This window comes from Trichechus manatus, unplaced genomic scaffold (genome assembly GCF_000243295.1).
Source record: "Trichechus manatus latirostris isolate Lorelei unplaced genomic scaffold, TriManLat1.0 scaffold00128, whole genome shotgun sequence".
Taxonomy (NCBI): domain Eukaryota; kingdom Metazoa; phylum Chordata; class Mammalia; order Sirenia; family Trichechidae; genus Trichechus; species Trichechus manatus.
Window position 1 is genome coordinate 1,880,665 of NW_004444064.1, and position 12,406 is coordinate 1,893,070.

A 12,406-nucleotide genomic window follows, 5' to 3' on the forward strand; every position below is an offset into this window, starting at 1 on the left:
AACATATATGAAGTCAAACAGAAGTTGAAGAATTAGTGGATGGGCAATGAGGGAGATTAAGAAGAACAATCATTTTACTCTACATCACCACAGACTTTTTCCATTTTTAATATTATCGTATGGTTGACTTCAAAATCCCTTGTATTAGTAAGTCTAACAAACTGATAGAACACTGATTTCAACAGAGCAGACTTTGAAAGCCTCTGGCTTGCCCACTCCAGTAAAGTTACATTCTAGTTACTTACTCTGTCTCCAGGCTTAAGTAGCGGTTCACTCTTACTAGTCAGTTTATTAAGTAGAGTATAAGCTAGTTTTAAACTCCGACTCCAAAGTTTGCCTAAAATAAAATAAAAATACTAAGCAAAGTGAAATTTCAGAAACTAATAATTAACATTTTAATGCAGCAATCATAACAAAAAAAACCAAACCAAACCCATTGCCGTCAAGTCGATTCCGACTCATAGCAACCCTACAGGACAGAGTAGAACTTCCCCATAGGGTTTCCAAGGCTGTAATCTGTAAGGAAGCAGACTGCCACAGCTTTCTCTTGCTGAGTGGCTGGCGGGTTGGAACCAATGACCTTTCGGTGAGCAGTCAAGTGCTTAACCACTGTGCCACCAGGGCTCCTGTAGCAATCACAGTACCTCATAATGTATCATCACTCTGTTACTGGAAATTCAGGTAGTTCCAACTGACAACTATTCTGCACAATGCTGTAATGAACATCATGGTTCCCTCTTAAAAAAGCTTACAGATTTGTTTTTCTTAATATAAAAATGTAACAGAATTTCATTATAAAAACTTTAGAATATAGAATATCCAGGAGAAAAAAGTCAGCACTCTTTCTGTGTGTTTATACACACACACACACACACACACGTATATGTAACTGTCAAGAAATGGGATCCTACTTCACGCTTTTTCCATCAACACTGCATTGTGAATGCATTTTCATGTTATTAAATATCCCTCGATGACATCATTTAAAACAGCAGCATATAACTCATTTCCTCTTTGTAACAATTCATGAGGTGGGTCATGCCTACAACTCCATTTACTCGAGAGAAGACAGTCGGGGAGATGTTAAGTAACCTTCCAGAACCAGTGGCTGCTGGAAAGGTGCATGTGGGACCTCACCAGGTCCAGCCCCCTGGCCACCACACTTCCGTTCATGACACACAACTCTACGCAGAGCGCCCAGCCCTGGTGAGTGCTTGACAAAGGAGAGCTTTACTGATGAAGATGCAGACTAGAAAAAGGCAAAGGAAAGAAGACTGAAAGTGTCTGGGAAGGTATACAGAGGCAGGGGTGATGATGGAGTAGGAAGACAGCCATAACGTTTACCCTGTGCAGTGTATCAGAGAAGTAACGCAACGGTCACCACTGAACCCATCTCAGATTCCTGTGGCACGGCCACATGCCCTGTGAGCAGCCATGCCCTCAGAATGGATGTTCCAATTTCTTTGTACGTAATATTAAACTCAAGCATAACACTGTGAAATAAGTGAACTGTGGGACCTGCGAGATAAATGAGAAAAAAATATTCAACTCAAAACACTTGCTTTAGCCTGTTTAAAAAGGTCAATTTGAGATGTTAAAAATTGTAACATATAAAGATTTCCAAACTGAATCTGGCATTAAAAAAAAAAAAAAAAGCATTGCAACCAAGTCAGTTTTAAACCATGGATGCAAAAAGGTTTAACAGAAGATTAACATAATTTGCCTCATTAATAAATAAAAGGTGAAAAATAAAACAAACATCTCAATAGATGGAAGTAAAATAAAACAATTTAACAATCATTCATAATTTTAAAAATCCTTCTTAAATTTGGAATGAAAAGAAACTTTCTTAACGTACGTGATAAAGGACTTCTTTAAAAACCCTATAGGAAATACAGTAATCAACAATCAGATGTTGAAAGCTTTCCCTCTGAGAGTAGAAGCAAGTCAGATACCTGCCTTCAACATTTTACTGGAAGTCTTAGCCAGAGAATAAGGAAAACAAACAAACAAAAAAAGTAAAACAACTGGAAATAAAGCTGTCATTATTTGCAGATGACATGGCCGTGTATACAGGAAATCCAAAAGGATCGTCCATAATTGAATTTAGCAAGGCTGCCGGATATAACATCAATATACAAAAATCATTCGATTACTATATACCAGCAATAAGTAGCAAATAAAAAATTTCTAATGATACTATTTACAGTAAGATTAAAACACACACCCCAAATACCTAAGTGTCATGGAAAATATGCAAGGCCTCCCTAGAGAAGAGTAGAAAACACTATTGAGATAAAGTGAAGAAGCTTGACTGAATGGAAGGATATATCATGTCATGGGCTGGCTGTTTTTGTTAGCTGCCAACGAGTCAGCCCCCGACTCACGGTGACTCCATGTGTTATAAGGTAGAATTAATTGCTCCATGGGGCTTTTTTTTTTTTTTTTTTCTCCTGTAATCTTTATGTAAGCAGATTGCCAGGCCTTTATTCCATGGAGCCACTTGGGTAGGTTACCAGCTGATCACAAGCTGCTCACACCACCCAGGCCCCTTCTGAACTGGAAGACTCAATGATGCAAAGATATTAATTCTCTTCAAAGTGACTCAAAGTAATGCTAATCGAAATCTCAGCAGGTACGCCTGTGGCACTGACAAGCTGATCCTAAAAGTGACGCTGAAATACGTACGGAAAGGGCAGCCAACACTCCTGAAGAAGAAAACAAGACGGGAAGACTTCCTCGGGGGTGTTAAGACTCCTATGACGCTACAGTAATTAAGACAGTGCGTATGGCACAACGACAGAACAATAAATCAGTGGAATAAAGAGAACCCCAAACAGATCCACCCCTGTAGGGACAACCTGATTTATGACACAGGCGGCACTGCAGAGGAGTGAGGAAAGGGTAGACGTTTCTTTCAGCAGTCATGGGACACGACTTATCTATACCGAAAAACTGTGAAGCCGGAGCCCATCCTTACTCCATCCACAAAAACGCATTCCAGGTGAGCGGTAGATCTAAATGTGAAAAGCAAAGCAACAAAGCTTTCCCAAGACAACAGAACAATTTCATGCTCTTGGCCGAGGGAAAGAGTCCTCAAAGAGAACACAAAAACCACTGACAACACAGGGAAAGAAGGTGAAGCTGGATGGGACTTGTGTTCACTGTGACTCCACTGAAGAAAAGCAAGCTGCCTGCCAGAGGAAGGATGGGAGAGCACGTCACTGACAAAGGACTGGTGTCCAGAACACAGAAAAAACCCCTCGAAATAATCCTAGAGTTTAAAATGTGCAAACAGATTCAACAGGCACTTAACAAAATAGAAAATCCAAATGATTAAAAAATATGAAGGGATCTCAACCTATTCGGTCAACAGGGAAAGGCAGATTAAAACCACAGTGACATACCATCATATTCTCACCAGATTAGCCAAAATGAATCAACCTGGTGATGCCGAGGGCTGACCATGATCAGGAGCAGGTGGGAAACTGGAAAGAGAAAATTAGAAAGCAGTCTGGCATGATCTAACAAAGGTGAAGATCTGCACAACCCCAGGCCTAGTACTTCCACTTCAAAGTACACACCCTGCAGAAATGCACGGTATGTGGCCCACATGGCAGACGAAGGAATGTTCCTAGGAGCATTGTTTCTAACAGCCAAAACTGGAAGGGATTCAACCTCCATCAACAGTACAGTGTGTAAGTAAATTCTGGTACATTCATTCCTCAACAGAAATGAATGAACTACAACGATTCACAATAACATGGATGAATCTTAAAAAACTTCATGGGGTAAGAGACCTCTGCTTCCAAGCAGGAGGGAGTACTGGTGGTGGGCCAGCGCTCCTGCCTAGAACAACCTAAATAACAGATGCCAGAATCATCAGGTGTAAGGCAGCAGAGGGAACTAGAGGGGTTAAGACTAGAGGGGAAAACCCTTGGGGAGGTGAGCTGACTTTCCACAGCACTTTTCCCGGGGTGTGCACCTGACAACCACAACAACACGATAGCAATAAATCTAATGAAAGATGCTCAAGACTTCTGTACTCAAAAGTATAAAACACTATTGAGAGAAATGAAAGAAGGCTTACAAAAAAAGGGGAAATAGTCCACAATCATGAATTGGAAGATTTCATATTGTAATAGCTATCAATTCTCTTCACATTGAACTACACATCCAATGCAATGCCAATCAACACAACAGTAGGATTTTTTTCTGGAAATTGACAAAATCAAAACCAAACCCCTTACTGTCGAGTCAATTCCAACTCATAGTGACCCTACAGAACAGAGTAGAACTGCCCCACAGGGTTTCCAAAGCTGTAATCTTTATGGAAGTAGACTGACACATCTTTCTCCCATGGAGCAGCTGGTAGGTTTCAACCGCCAACCTTCAGGTTAGCAGCAACTGCTTGACCACTGCACCACCAGGGCTCCTTAGAAACTGACAAGCTGATTCTGAAGTTACCGAGAAATGCAAAGGGCCAAGGACAGTCAAGGCAATCTTGAGGAACAATCACAGAGCTGAAGGACCTATACACCATACACCAAGACTCATAAACCGACAGTGGTTCAGGAAATATGAACAGGCAAACAGAACAACAGAACAGAACGGAGTCCAGAAAGAGACCCACACACCTATTCTTCACCAGATAGACGACAAAGTAACACTGTGGTGTCCCTTGGGGGGAAGGACAGCCTTTTCAATAAATGATACAGGGTCGACTGGACACTGATAAAGAAAGAAAATGACTCCAATCTCACGTCATACACTAAATTCTAGATGGATTGTAACACCTAACCTGAGTAGTAAAACTAATGAAGTTTTTATAAGAAAACGTAGGAGAATACATTCATGACCTTAGGTTTGGCAAAGACTTCCTAAACAGGACACAGAAAGCACTACCATAAAAGGAAACACAGATACACTGGACTACATTAAATTAAGACTTTCCATTCATCAAGAGCCACAATTAAGTGTTAAAAGGCAATCCAAAGAGTGGAGAAGGTATTTGCAAAACATATATCCGACAAAGGACTTGTATCTGAAACATATAAAGAAATAAGAAAATGTTAAAAGCCAAACAGAAGAATGAGCCAGAGATTTGGACAGTTCATAAAAGAGGATATTCAAATAGCCAACAAGCATATGAAAAGCATCATTAGTCATCAGGGAAATACAAATGAGAACTGTAATTTGAAGCTGCACACACCTACCAGAAAGGCTAAAATGAAAGAGACAGACAATATCAAGTGTTGGCGAGAATGTGGAGCAACTGAACTCTTCATACAGTACTGGTGGCAGTGAAAGTTGTTGCAACCAATTTGGAAAACTTCCAGATTTATATCCAGCACAAACGCCTACATGTTCACCAGCAGCCTCACACAAGAATGTTCATAACAGCACTATACACAATAGCCCCAAGGTGGAAACAACCTAAAAGTCCATCTACTGCAGAGTGCATAAATAAGTTTTGGTATATTCATACAATAATATAATTATCTATCAGTGAGAATAAACTAATTACAACCTCACGTACAACATAAGTTGAGTCTCACAAACAATGCTTAGCAAAAGAAGACAAGACACAAAAGAACACTTTTACATAATCCCGTTTACACAAAAATTAAAAACAGGCAAAGTCATCAATGTTAGTAGTCAGGACACAGTCACCGTTTGTGCATGAGAGGAGGATGTCAGTGCTGGAAGGGGCACGAGGCGTCTTGGAGAGCTGGTGATGTTTCTGATCTGAGTGCTAGTTACACAGGTGTATGCTTATGACTTGTGCTATACATACTTCAATAGCATTTACATATAAACATATGGAACCGAAAGATGCCAAACACAAGAAGATACAGACTCTATGATTCCATGTACACAAAGTTCAAGACCAGACAACACTAAACTATGCTGTTCAGAAATGGATACACAGGTGCGAACACCAGCAAACAGGGTGCGGCTGGTCGCCACGTCAGCGAGTGGGCACCTCTGGTGGAGGGGAAGGGGCAGTGGTCCGGAAGGGGCACCCAGGGCGTGGCAATGTTCTGTTTACTTGACCATCGTGTAGTTTCTCAGGAATCTGCTGTATAATATTCATTAAGCTGTATGACTATGTTGTACTACACGTGTAGTATCTCCCAGATAAACACAAAGCACGATGATTTCTACTGGTACTTGCCATAGGTGAGCGTGTAGATGGCCTTCCCAGTCGTATCCAAGGCAGTCAGAGAGGGGGCTTTGGGCTGGGTTGTGCCCCACTGCTGCAAGGCGGCCAGCAGCGACGGAGGCCAGAGTGTCCCCACGGCCAGAGGTTCTCCTTTCAGCATGACCATCTGACTGCCCTCAGGCTTCGGCTGATTTGGATCTGGTTGCTGAACTACAAACAAAATCCAAGCTTAAAAACCAACACTTCACTGTACCATGCAACATTCTGAAGCTTACAATGATCTGTTTAGATTTGCTTATCATTACAGTCACAGACCAATTAACCAAAGAACTGAAAGGATTCAGTTACGGATGATTTGAAATAAAGTTAAGACCAACCCACCATCCTGGTGGCCCTGAGATGATGCTTACGCGTCTCCAACCCTCGGGACTGGGCTGTGTCATCTTCAAGGTTAATGATGTTACTGACAACATCAGTAACATCTGAGAAGCAGGGACTAGTGACCCCCTTATAAAGGATGAACATGAGTAGAATCACCCCTGCAGCTTGGGCACTCAAAATGCCTGAACTTGCCCACGTTGAAAGAAAAATTATGAAGTAAAATCCATTATACGTCCAGTGGCTATGGCTGCTCTCAGAGGCATCCGTACCACTGAACTCTGCATTTGGAGGCATTGTCTGATCATAAAGGGGAAGTAATGCTCATGGAAGCAGCAGTCAACAAATCAAACGGCATATTGCATTGGTCAAATCTGCTGCAAAAGACCTCTTTAAAGTGTTAAAAAGCAAAGACGTCACTTTGAGGACTAAGGTGTGCCTGACCCAAGTCATGGGGTTTTCAATCGCCTCCTATGCATGTGAAAGCTGGACAATGAATAAGGAAGACTGAAGAAGAACTGATGCCTTTGAACTGTGGTGTCAGCGAAGAATATTGAATATACCATAGACTGCCAGAAGAACGAACAAATCTGTCTTGGAAGAAGTACAGCCAGAATGCTCCTTAGAAGTGAGGACGGTGAGACTTTTCTCACATACTTCGGACATGTTATCAGGAGGGACCAGTCCCTGGAGAAGGACATCACGCTTGGTAAAGTAGAGGGTCAGCGAAAACGAAGAAGACCGTCCACGAGACGGACTGACACAGCAGCTGCACCAAGTGTGGTGGTGGCGCAGGACCAGGCAGCGTTTCCGTCTCCCGGACACAGGGCCACCAGAAGTCAGCGCTGACTCGATGGTACCTGACAACAATGCCTTAAAAGCTGTGCTAAATCCTCAGGTACCGAACAGACAGCCCGGTGAGTCCATTTGGCTGCTACCCCGAACAGAAGAGGTGCAAGGAGCCGAGAGGACTGGTGGCTGTGGGCGCCTCTGTGGTTCTAAGAGCCTGGTGCTAGAAGTCTGGGGGTCCACATGCTCACACCAGGCTCTCTCTGTCCGTCCCCACAGATGTGTACTTCAGTATATCTCTCAGTAGTTTTCTTTCAAAAATAGATCTATGTTCTTTTTTTCTAAATATATATTTCATTCATAAATGAGACGCTAAAATTTTGAAAAGGTTTCAAAACTATGCTGAAAATTAATTGAAACCATGGGAAGACAAGCATTTCAGATTTAAAATTTAAGTTAACATTTAAATAATGTAAGTCAAACGCAATCACAGAGGTGTCTTTAACCACTGGATTAGGAGCATAGAGAAACGCTAAGTCGCTTTAATATGAGCGACAAATTTTCTACTTGCTCCAATAGAGTTAGCAGTCACAAGTAATTCTAAGCTGACCATTATACAGGGTGAGCATGGCGTCTGGAAGCAGAGAGAATGTTACTTTACTATGTTATAACGTAACAGCAATAAATCAATTCTGATGTGTATCTGCCTACCTTTCTGGACTTGATGGCCACCCTGTTCACACAAACACAAAAGCAGAAAGAAGCTCAGAGAACTCTTACCTTCCAGCAATTCCTCAAAATCATCCACAAAGAATTCCTTCAGTGGAGGGCGCTTTGGCCTCTTCAGCGTATTCAGAAGCTGCTGGATTTTGGAGGACACTCTGCTGTTCACAGGGACACCTGGCACAGGAGACGCAGAGGAGCACTGAGGCTGTGACCTACCATGCCCTCTGACTCAGTCTGTACTTCACATGAACACGTCAGAACTTAGAAGCCCACCCAAGGACTGGCCAACAAAATTGTCACGTGGGAATTTATGAATTCATTTAACAAGTGTCTAGTGAGTGCCTTCTAGGAACTCGCAGGGGTCCCCAAGGGTTCCCAAGGCCCTTTCGGGGGACTCATGAGGTCCAAACTATTTCCATAGAATACTAAAATGTCCTCTGCCTCTCTCTCCTCCTACGGTGCTCAATGGAGTTCTCCAGAGGCTACACAACATAGGGCATCACAGCAGACTGGACTCGAAGCAGAGAGGAGAGACGCTTCTACGAAGCCAATCACGAAAGAGATTTGCAAAAATATAAAACAGTGCCATTCTTCTCACTAAACGTTTGTTATTTGGTATCTTTCCCGTAAGTATATGCTATTTATGTTCACATGTAATGAATTCATTACTGTTATTTTAAAACGAATTAATAAATTTTTTTAAAATTTTAGTTCCATTTCTAATATGGTCAATTTCAAGAGCTATAACCCACACAAACAAAGAGCTGTTTGCTGTCCTCAGTAATTATGAAGAGTGTAAAGCAGTCTATCAGCCACTGTTCAGGTGATGGAAAGTCAGTAGAAATGACAGATAGGAGTTGGCCCTCACACAGCTTACCACTGGTTGGGTGAAGACAAGTAAAAGTATATACACAAGCAAATAAACAAGGAAACTTCCCACGGTGACAAGTGTGCTAAGGAAAGCATCCATGGGAAGAGGACTGAGTACACGTGTTGGAAGCCCTGCAGTAGGGGAGTGAGCAAGGCCCTGGGAGAGCCACACAGACCCAACCTGCCATGGAGACATTGTGCTAACCCACTGCCCCCCACCAAGCTATCCTCAGAGGGTCCTTTTATAGTATTTTTTTTTTCTCCAATAAAGGAGCCTGTCTCGAATCAAGTGCTGCATTTAGTTGCTATGTCTTTTTCTTTCTTTTAATCCAGAACATTTCTGAAGGGTGTGATGTCACCTTGCAAAAAGCAGTTTGGCCTTTGTTTTTGGTTCCTTCAAGCCATACCAACATCTGAGGCTAATGAGTGGGAGCTGACCAGAACAAGAGGGACCACCTGGTGGCCCAATGCTGACTAAGCCTCACCAGGCAATGTGTAATCTATCATGGCTCCGTGGGGAGGCTGATAAGAGCCCTGAGCCCTGAGGCTCAGATGAGCTTCCTGGTTGATGACCATGCTCAGGAGAGAGTAGCACATCCCTTTTTGGAACATGGAAGCTCCATGCTGTGGCTACTCCCAGACCTCACCCTATGCGTCTTTTTGTTTGTATCCTTTTTGGTTGTAATAAATCAGTAACTGTAAGTATGGTATAGTATGTGAATTCTGTGAGTCATTCCAATGAATTAATGAACCCACTGGGGCAGCGATAGCCAGCAGGAGCTGGCGTCTGCCTGTTTGGCAGTCTGAAAGAGGTGTCCTTCTAACAAGTGACCTCTGACCTAGATCTGGGTGGCTAGGGTCCAAGAAATGCTGCATGGGCAGCTGATCTGAAAGACAGTGTCTCACCTGTGAGCTCTGACCCACCCCCAGGTGTCTAGGGTTGGAGAAAGAGTGGGCTGCTTGGGCAGCTGGTGACAAGGATGGAGAAGTGGGAGGGTGAGGACGGTATCCATCCCCACATTTGAGGGATTGGATTTATGCTGATTCTTACCATGCAGTTAGTAATGAAGGTGAGATCAGATTTGCCCACTATGCCCCCTGCTTAGTGCAATTTCTTTTGTCCTTTATGACACGGACATTTTGGAAAGTACAGTTCTTTCTTTTTTATTCAGTAGAAGGTACCTCACTGTTCATCATCGACTCAGGTGCTGCATTCCTTGCTGAAATACTACCTGAATATAATGTCTGCAGACACACAACATTCTCCTACCCCTCATCAGTGACACTAATTTTTATCACCTGGTCAAAGTACTGTCTGATTCCTCTACTATTTTTTGTGCGTGTGCAACTAATAAGCAATGTGTGGGAAGATACTTCATGCCCACGCAAATACCCTGATCCTCATCAAAATATTTTCCTGGATTTAAAAGTTGTTGGTCTATTCTTGCCAGAAGCAATTTTCACTGAGATGGTTGTAAAATAACTTTCCAACGCCAGGACTCCACGTACATGTACCAGTCAGTATTCGGCATCCTACTGTGAGCAACAGCCCTCCCTTTTTCATCCATCTGTCTATCTATATATCATCAGGAAGGACTCATGGATTGCTATTTTTCCAATAGATTATAAATCTTTAGGGTTTTGACTATTTTGGTACCAAATTGTCCCAAATGTAGCCAATGTAAGTCCCTACAGGCTGGCCTCTATATCCTGGTGACACGCCCCATCAATTCTCTCAAGCACTGCCTTACATCTGTCATAAGAAGATCCTCCAGGCTCATCTCGCACTTAGCTCACCCCAGCCCTGGAATCGGCCATTTCTCCACAGCATCCTGGTTCTTCTGAGTGAGGAAAGGTATTAAAGACCAAGATCTGGGTGCTAAGTGTACTCATTGCTACTGGGGTGTCTTTGCTTCTAGTTCCTTTCAGTACACAGAGCTAGAAAGCATACACATGTATATATGCATATACATATACATGTAAGTACCAATGTATATACATACACATCTACATACACAATACACATGTGCACAAAGATATACATCAATGGATACACGTGTGTATTTTAGAAATCATGAGTCCACACCAATACTTCTAATTCCAATCCTCCCCACAGGTTCTTTCTTGTCTTTCCCATTCATATTTGGATGTCCCTTCTAGCACAGATCCCAACATCATCACACTTTGTTCATTTGCTCAATACTATCATATGTCTAAAATAATTTCCAAATTGCTTTACTGACACCACTACCAAAAAAAAAAAAAAAAATCTACCAACAAGAGTTCATGATTTGTTTGCTGTTCTCCACCCAACCATGCCCAAGACTGAGGGTGTACCGTCAGATGCTGTGTTCATAAATTACTTATTTTGTTTTTGTTTCCTTTAAGTTTTAGGGTTTTTTCCCCCTTCTTTCCATCCTTTAAGCTTGAGTTTTGAATGTAGAACATTAACAAACTTCTATTAAAAGTTAAAACCATATAAAAAGATAAATTTAAATGTCACTCCCTCCTGCACTCCTTCTACCCCACTCCATCCCACTCCTTCTGTAGGTAATCAACTTCACTGCTTTCTGGTATATAATTCCTGTGTTTCCTTATAAAGATAAGCAGATACATGCATGTTTTGTTATTTTCCCTTCTTCCTCACATGAAAGGTGGTATACTATAAATGTTCTTTTGCTCTTTGCTTTTGTCACTTAACATCTGCTGGGAAATAACCTCATTCTAGTTCATAAATATTTTTCTCTTTCTTTTTTACAGCAGCATAGTACATTCACACTGTGAAGTACCAGGTTTACTCCACCAATTTATGAGGCTTGGATATTTAGGCACTTTCCAATATTTTGCAGTTATAAACAGGGCTGCAATGAATAACTGGGTGCGCATGTATTTTCTTATTTTTGGAGGTGCGTATTCAGGGTTAATTCCTAGACTGGCGTTGCTGGATCCAAATGCAAGCGTACATGTAGATTTTACCAATTTTCCCTCCAAAGGGGTTCAACTATTTTGCATTTCCTCCAGTAAGGTGTATTTCTCTAATTATGAGAGAAGTTGAGCATTATTTTTAAGAGCAATTTTTATATCTCTTTTTCTGAAATGTCTGTTCATTTTGCCCATTTTTCTATACCAGGGGTCAGCAAACATTTCCTGGACGAGCCAGGCAGTAAATATTTTGGCTGGTGGCCACACAATCTCTGTTGCAACTAGTTAATTCTGCCATTGTAACATGAAAGCAGCCATAGACAATATGAAGGACTGTCATGGCTATGTTCCAATAAAACTTTATTTAGAAAAACAGGCAGCCAGCCCTTGAGCCATACTTTGCTGATCCCTAATCTATATGATTTGAGGTATTTCTCCTTCAGTTTTTAAAAGTTCTTTTTTTTTTTTTTTATTGTTGTAATTAAATGAAGTTTACATTTCGAGTTAGTCTCCCATACAAATTTTTTTTTTTTTACATACACTGTTATGAGACCC

General features: G+C 41.7%; 1 protein-coding gene across 1 annotated transcript in view; it reads right to left on the reverse strand.

Moving 5' to 3' along the window:
- DIP2A (disco interacting protein 2 homolog A) overlaps positions 1-12,406 on the reverse strand; it is a 142,234-nt gene that overhangs the window by 60,100 nt on the left and 69,728 nt on the right. Inside the window, exons 7-9 of the mRNA XM_023739099.1 lie at positions 8,114-8,233; positions 6,179-6,376; positions 246-337 (exon numbers count right to left, since the gene is read on the reverse strand). Of these exons, the coding sequence (XP_023594867.1) occupies positions 246-337; positions 6,179-6,376; positions 8,114-8,233 (410 nt within the window). The remainder of the gene's footprint in view (positions 1-245; positions 338-6,178; positions 6,377-8,113; positions 8,234-12,406) is intronic.